Here is a 21,240-nt window from a genome sequence, read left to right on the forward strand (position 1 = left end):
ATAGCATAACACCTTTTAAAATACGTCAAAATTCTAGCAAAGTTTTTGGAATGAATAAGCCACCTTTGTGTTTTTAAGCTTGTTTTATTTTATTTCATTTATCTTTCATTGTTATGAGAATTCCAATTCTTATGAAAACTTTATAATTTCTGCTATGAAGCCACCTTAAATTTGTTTAGTGTTGGAAATAATGAAAGATCTATTGCCTTATCAGTTACCTGTTGACAAAAATAGTGTACACTTTTCTACATGTTATCCAACAGGCCTAAAACCTGTGATGAAAATCACATCAACCACAGCTATAATTTTATTATTTCAAACAATCACATATTGGTTTTACATGTTCACAAGCATGTTTACAACAATGATGGAGACTCACAAGTTTCCATGAACCTATAATAATTATCAATATTCCAAGATATTCCTGGCCTGAATTTTTTAATAAGTTTTAAAAATTTGATACATTTTTAAACACCCGTACAAACCAAGAAGAAGTGTATTTCAACAGAAGACATTTATCAAATCTGTACAATAGAATTATAAACTGTAATGCCATGTTTTTAAATGAATAGTAAGACTGGGCAGCCTTATTGGGCTACCAGTATAAGAAAAAGTCACAAGAAAAATATTTCACTACAGGAACATTGAGAATCTTGCATTCTATTGAGAAAAGATGAGATGTTATAGACTATTTCAAAATGAAAACTATATTTCATTCCTAAACTGTTTTACTAATAACCTAGCACTGTTTTTGTTTCTCTTCTTTCTCTGAAGCCCTCCGTTAGTACAGAGGTATGTCTCCAGATTTACAATGCTAAAATCAGGGTTCGATTCCCCTTGGTGGGCTCAGCAGATAGCCCGATGTGGCTTTGCTATAAGAAAACACACTCTTTCTTTGAAGATGGTATCATAAGCCATTCATTCAATCAGAAATAAATAGCAAGTTCCTTACACATTGCATTAACAGATTTTTTATTATGGAGTTTTCTTACAAGTCATATCTACCACAATAGACCACAAAATTTCAAAGGTTAGAAACGAGACTGCAAGTATCTATGAATACTGTCCAAAACATGGTACCTGCTGTAGTTACATTTATTAATATGCTGATGGATAATGATAGGACAGTTTTTTAAACATCCTGTAACAGTTTCAAGTTTTCCTGGCTGAAACTTATGATTTTAAATATGCCTATGGTGAAATAGAGTTTCTACATGGCAAATAGATTTTGAGATGCAGTAACTTTAAATATGATATATCATTTACTTTGTTAATGGCAGGTATGCAAATGGATAAAACATCTGAATAAATAATCCCCCACTCACACTTTTCTCAATGCAACACATGCTCCCAACTAATGAAGAATCTAGCCCAAATTCCTGTATTTCTCTTTTGCAACTTCCTCAGAAAAAAGGACAATAAAAAAGTATAATCTGTGAAAGGAACACTTAAATTTTTAACTTACTCAATACAGACTCAATCTATATGACTGACCACATGACCTCTATGTACTTATTTGAAGTCTTTTTGGATTTAATACTTCTAAATTTCAGTAGCATGTATCTTCATAAAATTTGAGTCTTTCAGTTAATATAAATTTTCACATATAAAAAAATTATATTTTTTGTGAAATATTTTAAATAAAAAAGGTCTGTCCATGAATATATTGAGTATTTGTTTTGGATTGTCCATGTGCAAAGTAATTTTCATATTAAAATCAAAAATAGTTTTCCACATCTGAAAAATCTCAAACTTGGTTTGTGTAATCTCTAAATGAATTTCAAACTTTTTTAGTAAAACTTCATAGTTTATCTGTTATTTTCCCTACCCTATCTCAAAACGGAACCAGTTAATTTGACCAACCTCATAACCAAATTAAAAAAAAACAACTAATCTAAATTATTCTTTTTTTTTCGTTCTTAGAATGACTTCAATTTGAAACATGAAACTACATTGTAATGCCATTTTCTTAATGAGTAATAACAAGAAGTTTATAACAGTATATATCTATTTATAATTAATTTGTTTCAATGCCCTGTGAACCATGTCAGACTACTCTCCAAGCCATTCTAAGTTGTAAATCACTCAGGGCATGTGCAGCTCATATTACCCTATCAAATTACATTAACTACAAGCTGCTTGTGTGTGTGCCTCATGAAACAATTTTATTATATTATTATTTTACTTAATCTAATCTTAACTAACAAGAAAAGATTCCTATTTTTACATTTAAGTTTCTTTTATCATAATAAATAAATTATAAACATGAAAAACAAGATAATCTTTTTTTCTTGCTCTTTACTGTCAAAGACAGTTAACCCTAACTTTTTACACTACTCATAGTATTGCATTTAAATTTTATTTAATTAAATATTGTGCCAAACAACATAAACTAATTCCCTTACCTCTCAAAAATCTTCTGGTTTTCTAACTATGCAATAACAATTGTTACAAATTCATTCAAACTAGTTGTTAACTTTTTTCACAGGAATGATGTTGGGACCCAGAGTGAAATTGACATTTATCCATTAAGAACATAATGTTATACATCATATGATCATATGAAAACCTTGACTTTATATTGGTTATAGCTAATATATAATTAAACGTACAATAGGACTATTAACAAATTATAGAAGAGAGGAAGTGACAGGAGGGGTCTGATTTCCTATTTGATAGCTCTGTAGCCAAACAAAACAGAAGAGTATAATAAAAGTGATTTATCTCAGCAATGATGATTTTATACAGCAATTTACATTTAATTTCATACTTTTTAGAGGGTTATGGATAAAATAAGGATGATGAGATGTTAAGAGAAAATGTGTCATGTGTCACACTAGAGAAAATTAAGGGGTTTTCTTAATATTGCCTTGTAGATTTAAGAACTTAAAACCTTAATACTATTAAAATATGGATAATTAGCTAAGATTTTATGCTATTTTAATTAGTATAACATAAAATAGTTTAATTGAATTTTGAAAGTAAGACACTAACACCTTGTGTCATGCACAGTAAAGAGACCTGTGGTGATAGGATTAATAGTTTATATACCATAAAATATATATAAATAAGCAGCAGACCATTTTACATTAATTTACTAAGCAATTGCTGATGTCACATCAACCATCATGTATAATTCCTTAATCATAAGTTGTCTTTATAAAGTTACAACCAGTACCATTAGATAACTGGTCTTTAACATGTATTTTGTTTAGTTCTCACTCTCTTCCTATCAATTCAGAAAAGGTGTTGTTATCCAATTCATATGATTCTCTGCCTTCTGTTGATATACAAGTCACACCAAAACTAAGAAGAACCAGTATAAAAGCACAAAATAGTTGTTAAAATTAAGGAGTTCAACATTTCTGAGCAAATGCAATGTGTCTTCCACCACTAAACCCAAAATATGGTTACTCTTGACACCAGAAAAATTGTGCAAACACAGGAAAATAGGCAAGTCCAACATTTTTGTTTGTCAATGTGTGTTGCCTATAGAAAAGTATCTTTGTACCACATTCCAAGTAAATTGGTTAAAGCATAGCTAAGTAATTGACCAAAATACCTACAATGACGAATTTATTTAAACTTTTCAATTCCCCCCTAAAATGACCAAAATTTTTGGTCATATACAAAAAAAGGTATATTTTTATGGGTGTATACCATATATAAATATTTTTAAAGTATATGTAAGGGACCTGTGAAGAAGTATCTATGTACTAAATTCCACATAAACTGGCCAAAATACAATGAAGTAATTGTAGAATAAAAACAACTTAAAATCAAGTTTTTTTGTGGCACCTTCACTGCTAGACTTACTAAATGTGGGCTAGTCTACCATACCTGTTTCTTAATGTGTGGAACCTGTAGAAAAGTATTTTGATACCACATCCCATGTAAAGTGGTCAGAACGTAACCGAGTAATTGATAAAATCCCAAAAATGTTGTTGTTTTTTTATGGTAATATGACATCACATTTAAGAATGAAAAAAGATGCCTTAACTTTACAAACAAAGATGTCACCTTGACTCATCAAATGTTTTCTTATGGTAAAACAGGCAAGTCTCAGTAGCTATGATAATATATTTTGAACAGATTAAGTCAGGATCTTTACTAATCTAATTATTTTGTACTATAAAAATGTTTAAAGTCACTTGGAAAAATATTTATTAAAGATTAAATAAAATATGACAATAGCATTAGTCATCCCTTTCACCGTAGGGAGGGGTTACCTTTGGAAATTGTTCTTATCTCTTCTGAGGGCCTAGCACGTTCATACATCTCATACTCAAAATCGTCAAAATCATCTTCATCATCAAATAGGCTATCATAATCACCATCATCCTCATCAGATCCTTCATCAATAAAGAGTGCATCACTATCCTCCGAGTCTTCCTGCAAAATTTAAAGCGTGGATATAACTGGAAACTAGAATAAAATAGTTTCTTGCTTTGCAAAATGAATATACTAGTTATTTCTGAAATTGCTTTTATAGAACTTTATAAACATTTACATTGAATGAAGTGAAGAAGCTTTATTTTAGGCTATCTATTTATTACAAGTTATTAATACATATAATTAATTATTACTATTCTTTCTTTCCATGGTTATTCCAATAATATGTTCAAGGTCTTTCCTCACAATATTTAAAACCAATTGTATTCATGATGTTCTAAACACACACATAGGTCTAAGAAGTCTTGATAAAAATGAAATAGAAACCCTATAACCTGAGCTCTTTTTGAAATGTGGACCTTTCTTCTTCAGGGGCAAACTGGGAGCCCACCTTTTGAAAGTGGTTGGATTATAGGGTTTCTGTTTCACTTAAAACCAATTGCAACTGTTTAACTGAGTCAAATGTTTGTCTTAATACAAAAATGCATAATATCTATAGGAGAGACAGAGCTCTGAATTCTAGTATTAGAGTCCTCAAGCTTACCAATGAGCTACTGTAAGGACAAATACAGAGTGAATTAAAATATACTCTACTCTTACTTAAAACTAAATCAACTAAGAAATGTACTTGACACAAGCTATTTTTATTTCAGTTGTAAAAATGTTTTCTTCTAAATTATTAAACTGAAATAAAATAATTTAAAAGGCTGAACAATTTGCTGAAATATTAATACTAATAACATTCATTTTAGCTCCGTTCAAAAATTCCACAAGTGAAGTAAATATGTTACATAAACTAGTAGACAACTGTTTCATATGTTAACCATAAAGTAGAATCTGTAAACACACAACTTTCTCAAAAGTTATGTGTAAGTTGAAACCATAACATTATTTTAGAGAAGCCTAAACAGAAATCTATCAACACACTATATTGTTCACTTAAAGATCACCTGAGGAAAACAGTGTTTATCTTTTTATACAGCATAAATTTGTCTTTGGAAAAATGTATCTAAATCACTAAGAATTTAATTTCAAAAACACTTCAGCAAAGTAATTTTTCCTAATAACCTGAGTGGCCACAGATATAGTTAAGTCTGCATAACACCCAAAACCTCCAACTGGCTAAAACTTTAAAAAATTAACTATGTATTTTACATTATTTTGCCTTTAATATTCAAAAATTTTAGTTCTTTCAATTTCAAGTAAAATTGTAAAGAAATTCCAAAATGGAACCTCATGAGTAAACTGACTTGTATTTCCTGAATGTTAGTTTTCATTTACTTGAAAGTTTTTACTTTTTGTTACCAAATAAATGATTACTAACATAAAAGATATATTATATAAATAAAAGAACTTTGGTGATTAAACCTAATCTGAAGAAAATGAGCTCTGAAACAAAAGAAATAAGAAAATACTTTGATTCATATGCTAATATCAAAAGACCAGATAAGCTCAATTTGTCCAAAATCAAAGCATCATAAACAATAATGTATGTTACAGTTATCACTTCTGTAGCTATTTTTGGGCAGAATACTTTCTGTTTACGAGTTTCGTTTTGCATTCTTAATGGGCTTTAGATTACTTTTAAGATACAATGATTACAAATACTACTATTTGGTCAAACAGGCTTAAAAAATCAGCACACTGACAATGACATAAAAAGAATCTCATACAACTGCATGAAGCAATTGTACCTCACTAACAACTAAGGCTTTCCGTGTTTTTCTCAAGTTGTATTTTCCTGATGCAGCAGACGAACGCTGTCTATGAACTGGTTTAAACCTTTTATCATCAACTGGTTCCTCCTTGAGAATACTTTCACCCTTTCGTTTTCTGCCTCTTTTGGCTGGGACTTTTTGAGGTTTGAGTTCCACAGTTTTTGTAATGTACTGTTCATCTCCATTTTGATTCTAAAAAAGAATAAAAAAACAAAGTGCAAATCTCAACCATTTTCAGTGGGCTAATAAGGAAATGTCTATAGCAAAAAACAGAAAAATATTAAGTTCAAAATCAGTGCATAGTCTTTTGTGGACATTTCATCTAGTGAAATTGCTATTACAAGTTTCTTTTAAAATCTTTTCAGCTCAAAATATTTTAATTTCAGGTTACATATACATCATATGCCTTATAATTAATATAAAAAACACAAAAACTGTTTTCCTTAAAACAACTGCTATTTTAAATATATGTAATAGAGCTATTATCAGATGTACATGTAACCATAGAGGTTTTTTCCTAACTCCATGCAGTTATTTAAAATTCTAAAAACTGAATACATAAAAATTATTACAAAAGCATTTTGCTTCACAGGCAGCTGTAATATGATCCACAAGTTCCTCTACAAATTAAGCCTAATATTTATTCTTGAAAATAAAGGGTACTTTGTCACCAAGTTCAGTGAGAAAAAAATATCCTGCATATAAAATCATTTATATTCCTCTCTGTGACTTTTGAGAAAGATACCTTTATGTTGTAAGCTTGCTTCAAATACATGTTAATTAATTACAAAAACTAAGCATGAAATTAAAGACTATTTTTACTATGTGACACACTTCCCAACAACTTACCTGGAAACTATTTATAAGTTTGTAATAACCTTTTATTATAAATGATTAAAAATTAAATATTCCAATGCCAAGTTTCCTCCCTTTTCACAAAAGAGTAAATTTTCAGTAACTAGAAATTACTCATGTCATGTAACTATTTTCAACAACCAAAGTGCATATTGAATAACAGTTGAAAGTTTCAACTTACAAATATAACTGATCAGTAGGTAAAACAAAATTGTTCTCAACAGTTTCAGTATAGGCTGTTGTAGTTTACAGATTGTGATGTGGTGGAAAAAATGTATTTTATACAGTAATCAGAACATACCAGTTTAATCTTGTTCTTAAAACCACAACAAAAATGGGAAAAAGACACATCATCATATTTACCTTGATGACAGAATCTTGCTGAGGGCTGTCAGATATTTGGTTGCCATACTCTTCCGCCTGCACCTGAACTTGCTCCTTTCTGTAAGGCTTTGGCTCCTCCCTTCTTGGTCGTCCTACTCTCCTTAAGCCAGCAAGCTTGGCAAAGTGGCTTCTCCTTTGTCTCCCTCTTCTTCTCCGCCACCAACTGCCAGCATGCCAGCCTTCCCTATCTTTTGTAAAGTGCTTAGGCTTATAGTGTTCTTGTAAGTGACGAGCAAATAAAAGGCAGTCAATAAAGTGTTTACCACACTGTGAGCATGACCACTCCTTTAAATCAGTCTTTACTCCTAAATCTTTTGCATCCAGGTTAGACAATACAGTGGCTGGTTCTGTGTCTATATCAATCTATGAACATAAAAGAAGATTTATAGATATGAAATTAATTAAGCTTTTCTGTGGTGATGATGTATTATACCTCAAAGATGTCACATAATTTTGGTTTAATAACTGAATTAAAAATAACATTGTTTAAATTACCTTTATAAGTTCAACCTTCTAAAATTATCAATCTTCTTCAACAGTTTATAAAGATCACACCTCAAGTTTCAGACAACTTTTTTTCTGTATCCATTCTATTTTAATTAGAGTAAACAGAATTTCCTGTGAAAATGTGAAATCCCTAACTTTATACAAAACAGATTTAGGGTTTTGTTTCTTTAAAATATACATTTTGTTTTGTTCATTTAGAATTTTCAAGAACTTACTTGATTTGTGTCATTTCCTGCCTTATTTCTTTGCAGTGAGACACTTTTGGGTGGACGTCCTCTTTTTCTTTTAGGAGGTGGTTGAGTAACCTGCTGAACATCCGTGTTAAAATTTTCATGTACTCCGTTTGATGTATCATTTGAATGACTGACTTGTATTTTGTTCTTTAATGGTGATACTGAATCAGACTGTTGGAGTGCTAATTCTGAACAAAAAAAGAATTCATAATCATTATGGAAAGAACCTTAAAAAACTACAAACTCTTTTACAAATGTCACGCAATAGGTTGTCCTTATTCTATGTTAAAAATTTAAAAAAACAATTTCTGCTCAACTCCAATCCTCAACAGTTTATTCCTATTTTTCGTTGCAAAATAATTAACTTTACATCGAGTTGCTCAAATATGAATTTTAAAAACACTATGTGGAAATACATACTACAGTACATAACATCCTCAACACACTTCTATGTCTTTTTTAATTCCATATCACTAACCTTCTCATTTACCTGCACACATCTGTTCACAGGAAGTTTCTCAATAGCACTTTCTGTGTTATTAACAATAAATTAATCAATGTGGTATTTTGGGATATTCACAAACTTGCTGTAGTTTTTTTAAGTTTCAAAATCTCTGAAATTTTTCATTTATACCAATAAATGGAGAGTTTTACTCTACAATCAACATAGTTAAACTTTACAGTAAACTGATTTTCATCATTTTGTGATGTAAAAATTATGCTTTCAGATTTGATATCATAACACTTATTTTTACAAATATTCTGCAGGGGGAATATGCTCTCATACCCCCATAGCATTTGCTTGCTTTTGCTATTGATCTTACAAATTAGATCAGTGAGAAATGCTGATATTTTTGAAAGACATTACAAAACAGAAGGCTATGACATGTGGGTTTGAGTTTCTGTATAATATTTAAGTAATGTAAAAGGATTAGATAATATATATTTATATTATTTCTTAGCAATATCAATTATATAAGTATGCCATTTATGTGAAACTCAGAAGGCCACATAAAGGTCAGAAGACAACTCAGAGTGAAGGCATGTCATGTGATACAGAAGTTTGACAATTTAAGTATTTTCCTCTGATATGAAGAAATTAATACTTGAATTACAAACATACATCAATAACCAAACTGTTTAAAGTTTGAATTTAAATTTAAAAGTTTGTTACTTGTGCAGTTTAACCCACTAGTACATATAAATTTAACGAAGAAGTGGTTAATTATTTTAACCAATTCACTAAATTTGGTATACTTTCAGGTGTTACACATGTATCAATTATACCGGCATCTTTAATAAATCGTTGCAAGAAATCTCTCTCTAAATGACACTTAGTTCATTTTCATCTTAAATTCTCAACTGACTTTCTAACTATCTAATTTTCTTTTACCACAGAGATCTCCTAGAATAAAAACCATAAAACTATTCCAACTGAAACTTTCAATCAAATCAAGCTAAATAAAAAAGAACAAAATAAGACCACTAATTTCATCCAAGTGAAATCTCTAAGAACACATTAAAATTTACAAAAAACATTTGTGTGCACTTAATTTTGAAAAAAAATCTAAAACCAAAACACTAAACTAACTCTCAAACATCTTTACAGAATGTTTTTACCTGATGTTTTAGTTAAGTTTTTTCATTATTTATTTTTCAATTTAAAAAAAAAAAGTTAATTGCACTTTGGGAAGAATTATATCCATTTTAATTAACATACATCTATTTGCTGTTTTACAAAAATCACTGTTAAATGAGATATAGATTATAGGAAAACTTTCAGACTAGTCTGTAAAACAATTATTACTGTAAGCTATATTTTCAATGTTATAATTCCTTTTTGTACAGAGGAGCCTAGTGATGATGATGATGCAATATTTGGTATGTTCATTATAGTGTAATAATAAGAGATCTTGTGGTACGTGGCAGTAGACACACTTTACAAATATGAGAATCAGTGAAGTACTGAGTTAATCCTGCAAACAAGCAGTCAATTTGATTAATACTGTAATTACCATTAAACTATATATTCTATAACTGTGAAGGTACTAAGTATATTTTCACAATATCTGGCAATTTCATTAAACATTACAACTATTTATGTGTGTGCACAAGAAATCAGATTTTCATTTTAAGTATCTTCACTGAAGATTTATCAGTAAAAAGTCTTTACTGAGTCAGACTGAGTGAAATGTGGTTTTCAGGCTAGAAATAAGTATTATTCTTCATCTTAAAATGTTTATATTTTATTTGCATAATTTCTAGAACATTTTACAAAATTATCAAGTTTTTTTCAGTAAATCTTTATATTTTATCTCTTATTTACTCTACCCTAACAATAATTGTAGTAAAATCATCTTTAAAAAAGTTTAAAATATTAGGTTGAAAAATAATTTGTGAGCGTTTTTAAATAATTTCATTCAAGCATTACATGCAAGACTATACAATACTTCATTGCATGAACACATTACACCCAAAACATTTATTATGATACTTTATTTCATGTAATACCTAGGTATATAGTATGCATTGTTTTAAATGAAATTGCAAGAAATTAAATGCGAAAAGCAGATGGTGTCAAAAATGCTCGATTTTGTCCACTTGACATTCCATTTAATGAGCTGAAAATGAAAGCAAAAATTAAAGACATATGAAAATCAAACACACCATCTATTAGAGCAAAAAATTATCTACCAAATGACATGAAATATTTTGTGAAAGCATTTCATTTATGAATATATTTTTTTAACTTGAAAAAACGCTCATGAATTATTCCTCAACCCGATAATAAACAAGATAAAAAACTTTTTTATTTCATTATAATGACTGTAGATTGAATATAATTATGGTTGTTTATCTTATACAGATTCAGGCTTCCACTAGTTTCACATCTACTTTCAGTTAATTTCACTGTTTTGTAGTACATTCAGTCATGTCTATCTGGTGTAATCCTTCCTAAACTGTGTGCCTCAGAATTTTTGCAATTATTATACAGTTTTTATTTAATAATATAAATTTATTATCAATTTAATAAATTTTCAAACTTAAAATTGTATTTACTTTCTCCTTGATACACAATATAACAGCATTTTCTGCCTGTCTTAATGGGGGGGGGGAGTGCAACTAGGCTTACCATACAACCTTATTTGTGTGTACCACAATACATTTTGTACAGTAAAAGTGTGTCATGAGCTGAAAAAGTGTGGGAAGCAGTGATATAATGTAACAAAGCAGTATAGTTAAGAGTTTTTTTTTGGAATTTCGCACAAAGCTACTTGAGGGCTATCTGTGCTAGCCGTCCCTAATTTAGCAGTGTAAGACTAGAGGGAAGGCAGCTAGTCATCACCACCCACCGCCAACTCTTGGGCTACTCTTTTACCAATGAATAGTGGGATTGACCATCACATTATAATACCCCCACGGCTGAAAGGGAGAGCATGTTTGGCGTGACTCGGGCTCAAACCTGCGACCCTCAGATTACGAAGCGCACGCCTTAACACGCTAGGCCATGCCAGGCCCATAGTTAAGAGTACACAAACAATTGAGTTACATAACATGGATACAGCCTTTGCATGTTCTTAAAGGAAAAAATTAAGTGTTTTCACTCACCCTAACAAGTTTGTGATTTTTATACTTCAGTTAATTTTATAAATATTATAAAACCATAAAAAATATATACATAAATACCAATATATTATCAATTACTCTTTTACATTCTGGTTGGTCAAAATCTATGGTATGCGTTTCTGATTGATTGATCAGTTAATTTTATAAATATTGTAAAACCATAAAAAATATATACATAAATACCAATATATTATCAATTACTCTTTTACATTCTGGCTGGTCAATATCTATGATATGTGTTTCTGATTGATTGATCAGTTAATTTTATAAATATTATAAAACCATAAAAATATATACATAAATACCAATATATTATCAATTACTCTTTTACATTCTGGTTGGTCAATATCTATGGTATGTGTTTCTGATTGATTGATCAGTTAATTTTATAAATATTATAAAACCATAAAAAATATATACATAAATACCAATATATTATCAATTACTCTTTTACATTCTGGCTGGTCAATATCTATATGTGTTTCTAATTGATTGAACAATATGAAGTTCTTATAAACAAAGAGAAAACATCAATAACAGAAAATTCAGTGCATTCTGTCATGTGATTCAGGGGTACAGATTAAGAATTTATCCAAATATTTTCTTTCGATATTAAAAAATTAAAATTTATGTAACATAAAAAACATTAACTGAAGCCAAAGCCAGTGTGTGTGTTACATCACAACTGATTCCTCAAAATAGGAGTCATAAAAGCCAAAATGCATTTAGATAAAATAGTTCAATTATTGTCTGCTCATTATGATTTTAGTTATTGGGGTGCAAAGGGGATAAGAGCAAGTGAAACTTCATAAGTGCAGCGAGTGTTGGTATTATGAAACCAAAGTAAAAACATAGTATGGGATCATCTACCCTATAGCCAACTGAATAAAATTTCACATGAAAGTAAAAACATCAATTCATTTTTAAACTTAAATAATTTCCAAATTAAGCTGTTTCTATTATATCACAAATGTTTTTAATCAATGGAGACTTTAAATTAAGAAATAAACAAATATTTTTTCCAGTTTTGTTCTCTATAAATTTCACTTTATACTTTCAGTACACAGACTAGCAATAATATTACATTATACTTATGTTGCTCAGCAACATGACATATAAGACGCTCTTGATATGTAGTTACCAAAATGTACAGATTTTTCAATATATTAAAAGTCCTTAATATAACTGATTTTTACCATTAGCTCTTCTATGAGTATGTCATGAATTCATTTCATGAATAATTCTGTCTTTAATTTGTTCACAAAATAACTTGCCAATATTTAATTGCCTCAACTCAAATTTTCTGCCTCTTTGTTGGTAAAGCTTGATTTCACAAAATTGATTTACTTCACTTAGCTGTGTAATATAGGATTAGGGTATAGTATGAGAAACAGGGGTGATAGTTCTTGCCCTGTCATTTTTGATGAGCTATATGCCAATGTGAATAACACACCACCTTTTGATACTAAATTGTTTAACATAATTTGTTCACAAAATAATGGTTTAATTCAATTTTGAATGAAACTTTGTAAAACATTATCATGACTTGTACATTTTGACCTACCATAGTTCACAGGATTAATAAGAAAATACTAAAGACATTCATAAGTTTAGGTGTTCAGTGTCAGAAAAGTTATTCTACAAGACATATCGCATCTATTAATTTATTCAGTTGATCAACAAAGAAACTACAAAGGGAAGTTCTTTTTGTTAAACCTACTTGCCATTTGTCTTGTAATTTCTGTTGAAACATTATGTGCTTAGGCCTACAATTGAAAGTAGCATACATCTGTTATTTATTCTTATGGTCTGGATTTAACATCATATTTACCAAATAATTCAACTAAATTTGTCAAAGGAAATAGTATGTTTGCAACATTATTTAATTTTACAGTTAAAGGTAGTTTTACTTCAGACAATTAACTTTACCAAAAAAGAGTGATAGGACTGTGCAATAATGTATACATTTTACTTATTTTACACATTTTTGTCAATAGCTTATCTTAAATGCTTCTGAGAAAATCAGTTACATAAAAAATAAAAATGTTTAATACTTACCAATTTTTTTACCATATGCAGGAGCGTAACCAACACACAGTTCTTCCCCCACATTTATGTCTCTCTGTGCACTAAAGTAAATGTTGTCTTGAAGTTGATATGCAATCAGATTTTGGTGAATTCCATCCTTCACTGGGGAAACCAGACACATCCAGTTGCAGTATGTCTCATCTGAGGTGTTTAAAAATATTGAGGTTCCATCCTTGTTGAAAACCTACAAAACATTTTATAAAATTATTTTAAGGGTATTTATCTACTTTGTTTTAAACCTACAAGAAAAAGTAGTGAATTGAAGGCTCTCTGGCTGCTCAATGAAGCCACTAATTTAACTTCCAAAGTTTATAGTAATAGCCTTTTGAAGATACCTAACCATTCAATACATACATATTCAAAGATAAAATTGCTTAAAGAATATAAAACTTTCAGCTAAACTTTTATCAAGTAAATTACTTTAAATCAGCAATTATAATAAACAAAAGTAATTCTGCTTAAAAACCAGTCACAATTTTTACTTTCACACTTCTAATATTTGTGTTCCTGTTATATGTAGCAACCATACCATTTCAGAAGAAAAAACAAACAAATCCTACCAGTTCACTTTGGCCTCTAACTTTTGGTAAATTAATTCAAAGACTTTAAATTACTTTATTTTTGTATAGAAAAGCCATTAAGTCTATTTCAACAAATATAATCCTGGTAACTCATTTCTTCAGCACTTTTCTCTACAAAACTAACTCTATTAAGCCTCAGGATTTTAGTAGATTTTCTTAAAACAGTAAACTACTTGCCTGCAAGCTTTTGTTGATATTAACACTTAAGACTCTTCTTCTTTCCTACAACTCCAATATCTTTATTACATATATATTAAATGATTTATGAACATTAAAACCAAACAAAATAGAACATAAACTTTATTAAAATATTAAAGTAAAAAATTCCTTACTTAAACCATGTGTTATTTAATTTATTGATTTCCCACCACATGTTTTCAGTTTCTTACAGTCTATATTGTTAAATGTGAACATTAATCATTTTAACATGTTCCAAACTTCTGTCTATATGCATAACTTCTCAACTAAAAGTTTGACGGTTTTCTGCTTATAAGGTAAACTGTTTTTTACGTTTTTCTCACTAATAATGAAATTAATATAAAATTGCAAAATACCTGGAAGTAAAGATTCCTTCATGTTACTTCTAATTCTACCTTAAAAATCAGTTTAATCTGTCATCCAGTATCCTCGCATGTTTTTGCCAAATAATGAATATGTTACTTTCTTTGTCTACGATCAACGTGAATTTGTTTTCATCACACTACTATTTATTTATCACACATTGTTCTAAAAATCTTTACTAATTTTTATCACATGAAATCCAAGGACAGTTATTTTTAATAAAGAATTAGTTTAGTTTTAGTAAATTATTTTTTTGAAAATTTGTAAGGAGAAACCCATGGAATGTTACCTATTATATTTTCAGTTTCTTACAGGTTCAGCATGATGCTGTACATTATACATTTTCATGTACCACAACTTAGGATTACAAAAAAAGTAACTTAATTCCAAATTGTATCTGAAGATATTTATCATGTTAAACAAAGGGTAGTTCAAAAATATCTTTGAAAAAACTCAACAAGCTGAAAATAGGAAACTTCATGTGAGAATATCTGGTTGGTTGAATTTAATTTTTTTTAATTAGCCTAACAAATAATTAATCAGCTAATTCCACTAATTGCCAGCTCTAATCATGATCATTCTAGGTTATATATTACCAAGATATTGCACTCTGAATCTATCAGGTTTCAAGAATAATTCCCAAGATGTTTATGTATAATTTTGCAGCAGAAAATAATGTAAATAAACAATTATTTTTTCAACTTATTTTTTGTCAAAATGCACTATAAGCTATTCACTTGAACTTCAAATACCAATGGAAAAAAAATCAGCATATATGTACTATAATTCATTACTGATGAGTTTAGAATATTGAGACTTTCCTTAGTATAATTAATAATAAGAAAAAGTACAGGTAAATAAAAAAAACACAGAAAAATCATAGAAGATAAAGTGTAGGATATAATAGATACTGATTATAATGACAACAAAATTGAATTTAAGCCAAACTACACCTTATGTGACACACTGTCTTAGAAAACCCAATCAGAAGACCCTTGAGATCAAGTATATTATACCCTAATTTTGAACTACTTAACTCGTTGATGTTAACTAGTTTACAGTAACTATTGGCTCAGAGTCTTTATTCAACTCTAAACAGACGATAGAGCTCGAAATTAATGATAACTCATGAACAAAATCAAAAATATATTTGGACTGGTTGTAATTATAACACATTAGTCTGATAGGACTAGTGACTTAATACTCAGCACACATTTTATTTTTGGCCTTTTGATATACTACTCTACAGTTAAATGATTATTTTAGATATATATTTGGAACATGTACCTGACAAATCTTGAAAATAAAATATACAAGTTATTTTAAAATATCATATTTTTGCAGCTCAACCACAAATGAAAATTGTTAATTAGAATTTCAATCCCTAATTTTACATTATGATTGCCCAAACAATAAATATTTCATTTTTATTTTTAAATTTGATCATTATAAACTGTACTTTTTAAAGACATGTCAGTTATACATTTATATCTTTAACTTTTAAAATGCATTTGCACTACATGGTGTTCCATAACAGCAACACCTATTATTAACCAGTGTCAGAGAATTTAAATTTATAATAAAGGTTGCCTATCGTGTTTTAGTTAGTAATTACAAACCTGTTGCAACTTTCCTTTTTTAATGACTTCCACAGACAAAAATAACCGAGTTTCATAATATTTTGTAAATAAACATACAACACAAACCTTCAAATTCTGTATAATATTATTTTACTAACAAAATATTTCTGGACTAGTGATATGTTAATTACAGTCACTAGCCTGAATTTGATAATGGTTTAAAACAGCATTTCTAAAACTTTTATCAACTAACCCTACCGTTTACTAAATATCACTTCTTTTGCACTCTCCCCTTTTTTAAATGATACAACACATAGATACATATTAAAATTTTATGTGTATTGTATTAATCACTTATTATTTTCATTAATACAAAATATTTTTTAACATTTAATTTTGTATTATTCTACTAACTTAACCCTAACTACTCACATGCCCCACACTTTGGGAAATGTTGGTTTAAAAAGTTTATGATGAATCCTGTAATAGAAAAACTTACAGCACCACAATGGAAAATGAACAGTTTGTTCAACTGTATCATGGCTAGCATTATGAGCCCCCTTATCTGCCATCCAGCATGCTAACCACAAAACTATATCTAACCTTTGAATTAACACAGAATGATTTACATAAAAAGATACATATTTCCTAGCTTAAAATAATCTAGCAACGTGATTGGTGTTGCACGCTCGATCAAAATCATTAAAGGTTACAAACTGTATAATTACAGGATATATGAGAAACATAATACAAAACAAAATTTCCATATTTATTTAAATAGCTTCTTATTTTGATTTTACAAACTCAATATTGTTTACAAAGACATAACAAAAGATAGTTCACAATTTGATTAGTAATTCAGAGTGCATAATGCCACAGATGAAGAATTTTCAACCACACTATGTATATTACTTGAATAACTTTGTTCGCCTTACTCCTTGTCAAACCTTTAAGTATAAATGAACATATTGTTACCTATTACACATATACCTGACCTCCATTCAATACTCCCAAACTAATGGTACATGTCTGCAATATTTAAACCTTTGTTAAGTGTTAAATTATTTTTGTTTACTTTTGGTCTCTTTAGCATAGAAAGGATACTGATTTGTTGTAAAATAGAAGATCAGTTACTCATGGCAACAAACACAAGTTTGATGAATGGATTAGAATATGACAAACTTTATACTAAAGTAGAGTATTAGTTGTAGAAGTTTCTAAAAAAACATTTGTAGACTGCCAGCAGAGACATACTTCATTAGCCATTGTACTATTTCGGTGAAACTGCTTTTACTTGCACACATGTAGCAAGCAACAGTGAACAAGGAACAAACATACCAGCAATGTTTGTAGACAAGTACCATGCTCTAAAGGGCAGCTGGTACTGACATGCCCATGTATCATTGGATGTACAATGCATCTGTCATGATATTGTATCATGGGACAACATACTACATGTCATGATGTATCAGTACATCAGCAAATTGTTACAACAATAAAGCATGCATAACAAAGCTAAGAGAATGAGTAATAATCTCAAACATGAGTTAACATTTTAAAGTATATACAAGCTTTGGAGTTGTTTTTTTTTAAAGCAAGTCAAAATGAAGATAATTGTGACTCAGTTGTGAAGTGAGAAGACAGATTGCTTATTTAATTTCTGTTTTGGGCTAAAAATAGTGACTTGAAACTTAAAAGGTCAATAATATACTTGCAAACTTTAATAGTATATTGATTGTCTGTTTGTGAAAATATTATTGCATCACTTCATGTGGTCAATTTATTGAAATGTGGATACACAAAATGCTATATGTGTTGTGGTAATCACTCATTTTCATTAACCCTTACATGGTGAGTCACAAGTCAAAGGTCAAATCATCTTGTTTGTTGACTTCCGTTCAAAATTTTACTGAACTACTATATTATGAACTTATGTCTGGAATTAAATTCTAGATTATAATCAAACGTTAACATTATATACAAGTTAATTTCATATTTCCAAAGCGAATATATTAAAAGGGCACATCTAAATATAGATTTCAGCGAGTCACAGGGTATGTTAAATGAAGCACTGTTTAAATGTTTATGATGTCAAAATACTGTCTATAGTTTCATACTAATTAGGAACCCAAATTACTAATATTACCAACCTAGAATATAAAATAAGAGCCTGGCGACTTTTTATTTTGCTGAGATATGGCTTATGTACTAAATCAAACACACTTTCAATTTTTTAAGTAGTACCTTATATGCACTAACTTCAAAATATGACATGTGAATAACCAGTCAACAGCTTAAAATATCCCATAATGGTTTTATCAGCCATTTTAATCAGTAAAAAGGCTACCACATTCTTTCCAACCAAGATTTCAAAAAAGTAGGTTGTATCTTTAGTCTAATCAAAGTTCCATATTCTCTTTAAAGCTAAATGTGTCTCAGTTACTAAACTTAATAAATTATAGTGGAATTCTTGAGTATCAGTATAGTTATGATTTTAGTTATTCAACTGTATATATAAAACCTAAATAAAATTTTGTATGATATCCTCCACATGTGAAATTATAAAAGGCTTGGAAACCTAGGTCCATCAGCAACCGAGTACAAAGGTCATTGCTAGAAGAGGTAATTGTTTGTTTTACTTCTTTATTTATTGTCCTATATTTTATGAAAAATAAGTTTAATAACTTATTTCTAAATAATAATAATCAGTATATATATATATGTAATGTATAATAATTGAAATGTGATTACCTATTACAAAATACTAGTCTGCTAAAACACAGCCAAGACACGGAAGACTAAAGGTCAGTTTTATAATACTGAATACATAATCCAGGTGCACATGCACTGCATCAAAGCAAGCAATGTAACAATAGATAGGCATGAATGGAAGGTTCACATAATAAAAAAATAATAAATATATAGTATTATGATACTTAAGCTACTTAGACTAACCATTTATATTTTCATGTTATAATATGTAGTTATTCCTAATTTTTATATAATAATTATGAGGTTAATCAAGTGACCAACTTCACAAAGTTAGGGTAAAGAAAAGAAAATATAAAGTCTTACTAAAAATAAATGTTTGAAATGTATTTAAGGGGTTTTAGAAACTACAAAAATAATACTTGAGATTTTTGGAATGAAGAATAGTTTTCTTTTAATCATAGCATGAAATCACTTTGTGTTCAGACTAGTAATGAAACAGTCTTGATATTTTCACAAACAAATCTTTAGCAAAAATATTTCATTAAAATATCTAATTTTTTTGTTTATAAAAATTTGTAATATGTACTAAAAACCTATCAAATTTTGTGAAGATACATGTACTGTATCAAAATTTATAGTGTAAGTACTTAACATGGGCAAACATGTTGACAAACTTGTATTACACTGAGTCCTTTGCAAAAGGGTTAATAAAAAATATATTAAACAACCTTGAACACTCCCAAATATTAGGTTGAGGAATAATTCGTGAGCGTTTTTAAATAATTTCATTCAAGCATTACATGCAAGACTATACAATACTTCAATGCATGAACACATTACACCCAAAACATTTATTATGATACCTTATTTCATGTAATACCTAGGTATATAGTATGCATTGTTGTAAACGAAATTGCAAGAAATTAAATGCGAAAAGCAGATGGTGTCGAAAACGCTCGATTTTGTCTACTTGACATTCCATTTAATGAGCTGAAAATGAAAGCAAAAATTAAAGACATATGAAAATCAAACACACCATCTATTAGAGCAAAAAATTATCTACCAAATGACATGAAATATTTTGCGAAAGCGTTTCATTTATGAATATATTTTTTTAACTTGAAAAAACGCTCATGAATTATTCCTCAACCCAATAGTTTATTTTTAAAAAATGTTAGTCACCTTTTAATTTCACACAACATAAAAAAGGCTAAACTTGATTGTTTTTGTTTCATAGGAAAACAAGAAATAAAACAGAAATTTCTAAGAGTTGGTTAGAATTCTCATTCCTTCGTCATCTAAGTTATACATTAGAAAAGTCAATACTTTGCCTTATTTTACAGACAACAATAGGATCAAAACTCAAGTTTTCACTGTTAACATATAATATTGCTTCTGATGCTTTGTTATATTTTTAACAGTCAGAATCTTAGATTTTGCAATAAAACAAATCTCACCTTTAAAATAAAGCTTGGTACTTTGTCCAAGTTTGAAACTCTTGGAGCCTCCACTGGACCAAATTGGGTTTTAGAAACAATACGCTCTTTAGCAATTACTTTTAGACAACCATAATCCCGATCATTCACCTGAAGGTTGTGAGGAATTGTTAGCCTTGCTCGAGAAGGAATCTGCTTGTCTTCCACCTTAGCTCCAACACCCAAAAGAGGACACTCTGAAGTATCATGGTAACCCTCACATACATCACACTCTACAACAGAGATACCATAAAGATCAATAAGCACTCTCATTCTCAGGCATCTTAACATCATCCCTCACTACTAGTTAAAACAAACACTTCAAAAAACCATGTATGCACGAGTTTAGTAAATCCTTGTGCAATTAATTCAAATAACTATATATATATATATACATAAATTCATAACAGAAACAAACCTGTGGAAACTAATGTTCACTTGAATCCCAGTGGGAAAAGTCTTGAGATGATCCCTTATTATTTTACATTTTTTTTTACGAGTATAAAATTATACTTGGGTAGATTTTA

The 21,240-nt window shown here is 29.3% G+C and overlaps 1 protein-coding gene across 6 annotated transcripts in view; it reads right to left on the reverse strand.

The window, feature by feature from the left end:
- The window catches only part of LOC143252584 (uncharacterized), a 44,048-nt gene that overhangs the window by 20,516 nt on the left and 2,292 nt on the right, over nucleotides 1-21,240 (reverse strand). For 5 of the 6 annotated variants that reach the window (XM_076504933.1, XM_076504934.1, XM_076504936.1 and 2 more), the window contains 6 exons: nucleotides 20,696-20,946; nucleotides 13,775-13,988; nucleotides 8,072-8,277; nucleotides 7,329-7,712; nucleotides 6,087-6,302; nucleotides 4,230-4,392 (listed from right to left, as the gene is read on the reverse strand). In XM_076504933.1, the coding sequence (XP_076361048.1) occupies nucleotides 4,230-4,392; nucleotides 6,087-6,302; nucleotides 7,329-7,712; nucleotides 8,072-8,277; nucleotides 13,775-13,988; nucleotides 20,696-20,946 (1,434 nt within the window). The remainder of the gene's footprint in view (nucleotides 1-4,229; nucleotides 4,393-6,086; nucleotides 6,303-7,328; nucleotides 7,713-8,071; nucleotides 8,278-13,774; nucleotides 13,989-20,695; nucleotides 20,947-21,240) is intronic. The other variant, XM_076504935.1, reaches the window with a different exon arrangement.

The sequence above is a fragment of the Tachypleus tridentatus genome, chromosome 6 (genome assembly GCF_004210375.1).
Source record: "Tachypleus tridentatus isolate NWPU-2018 chromosome 6, ASM421037v1, whole genome shotgun sequence".
Taxonomy (NCBI): Eukaryota; Metazoa; Arthropoda; class Merostomata; order Xiphosura; family Limulidae; genus Tachypleus; species Tachypleus tridentatus.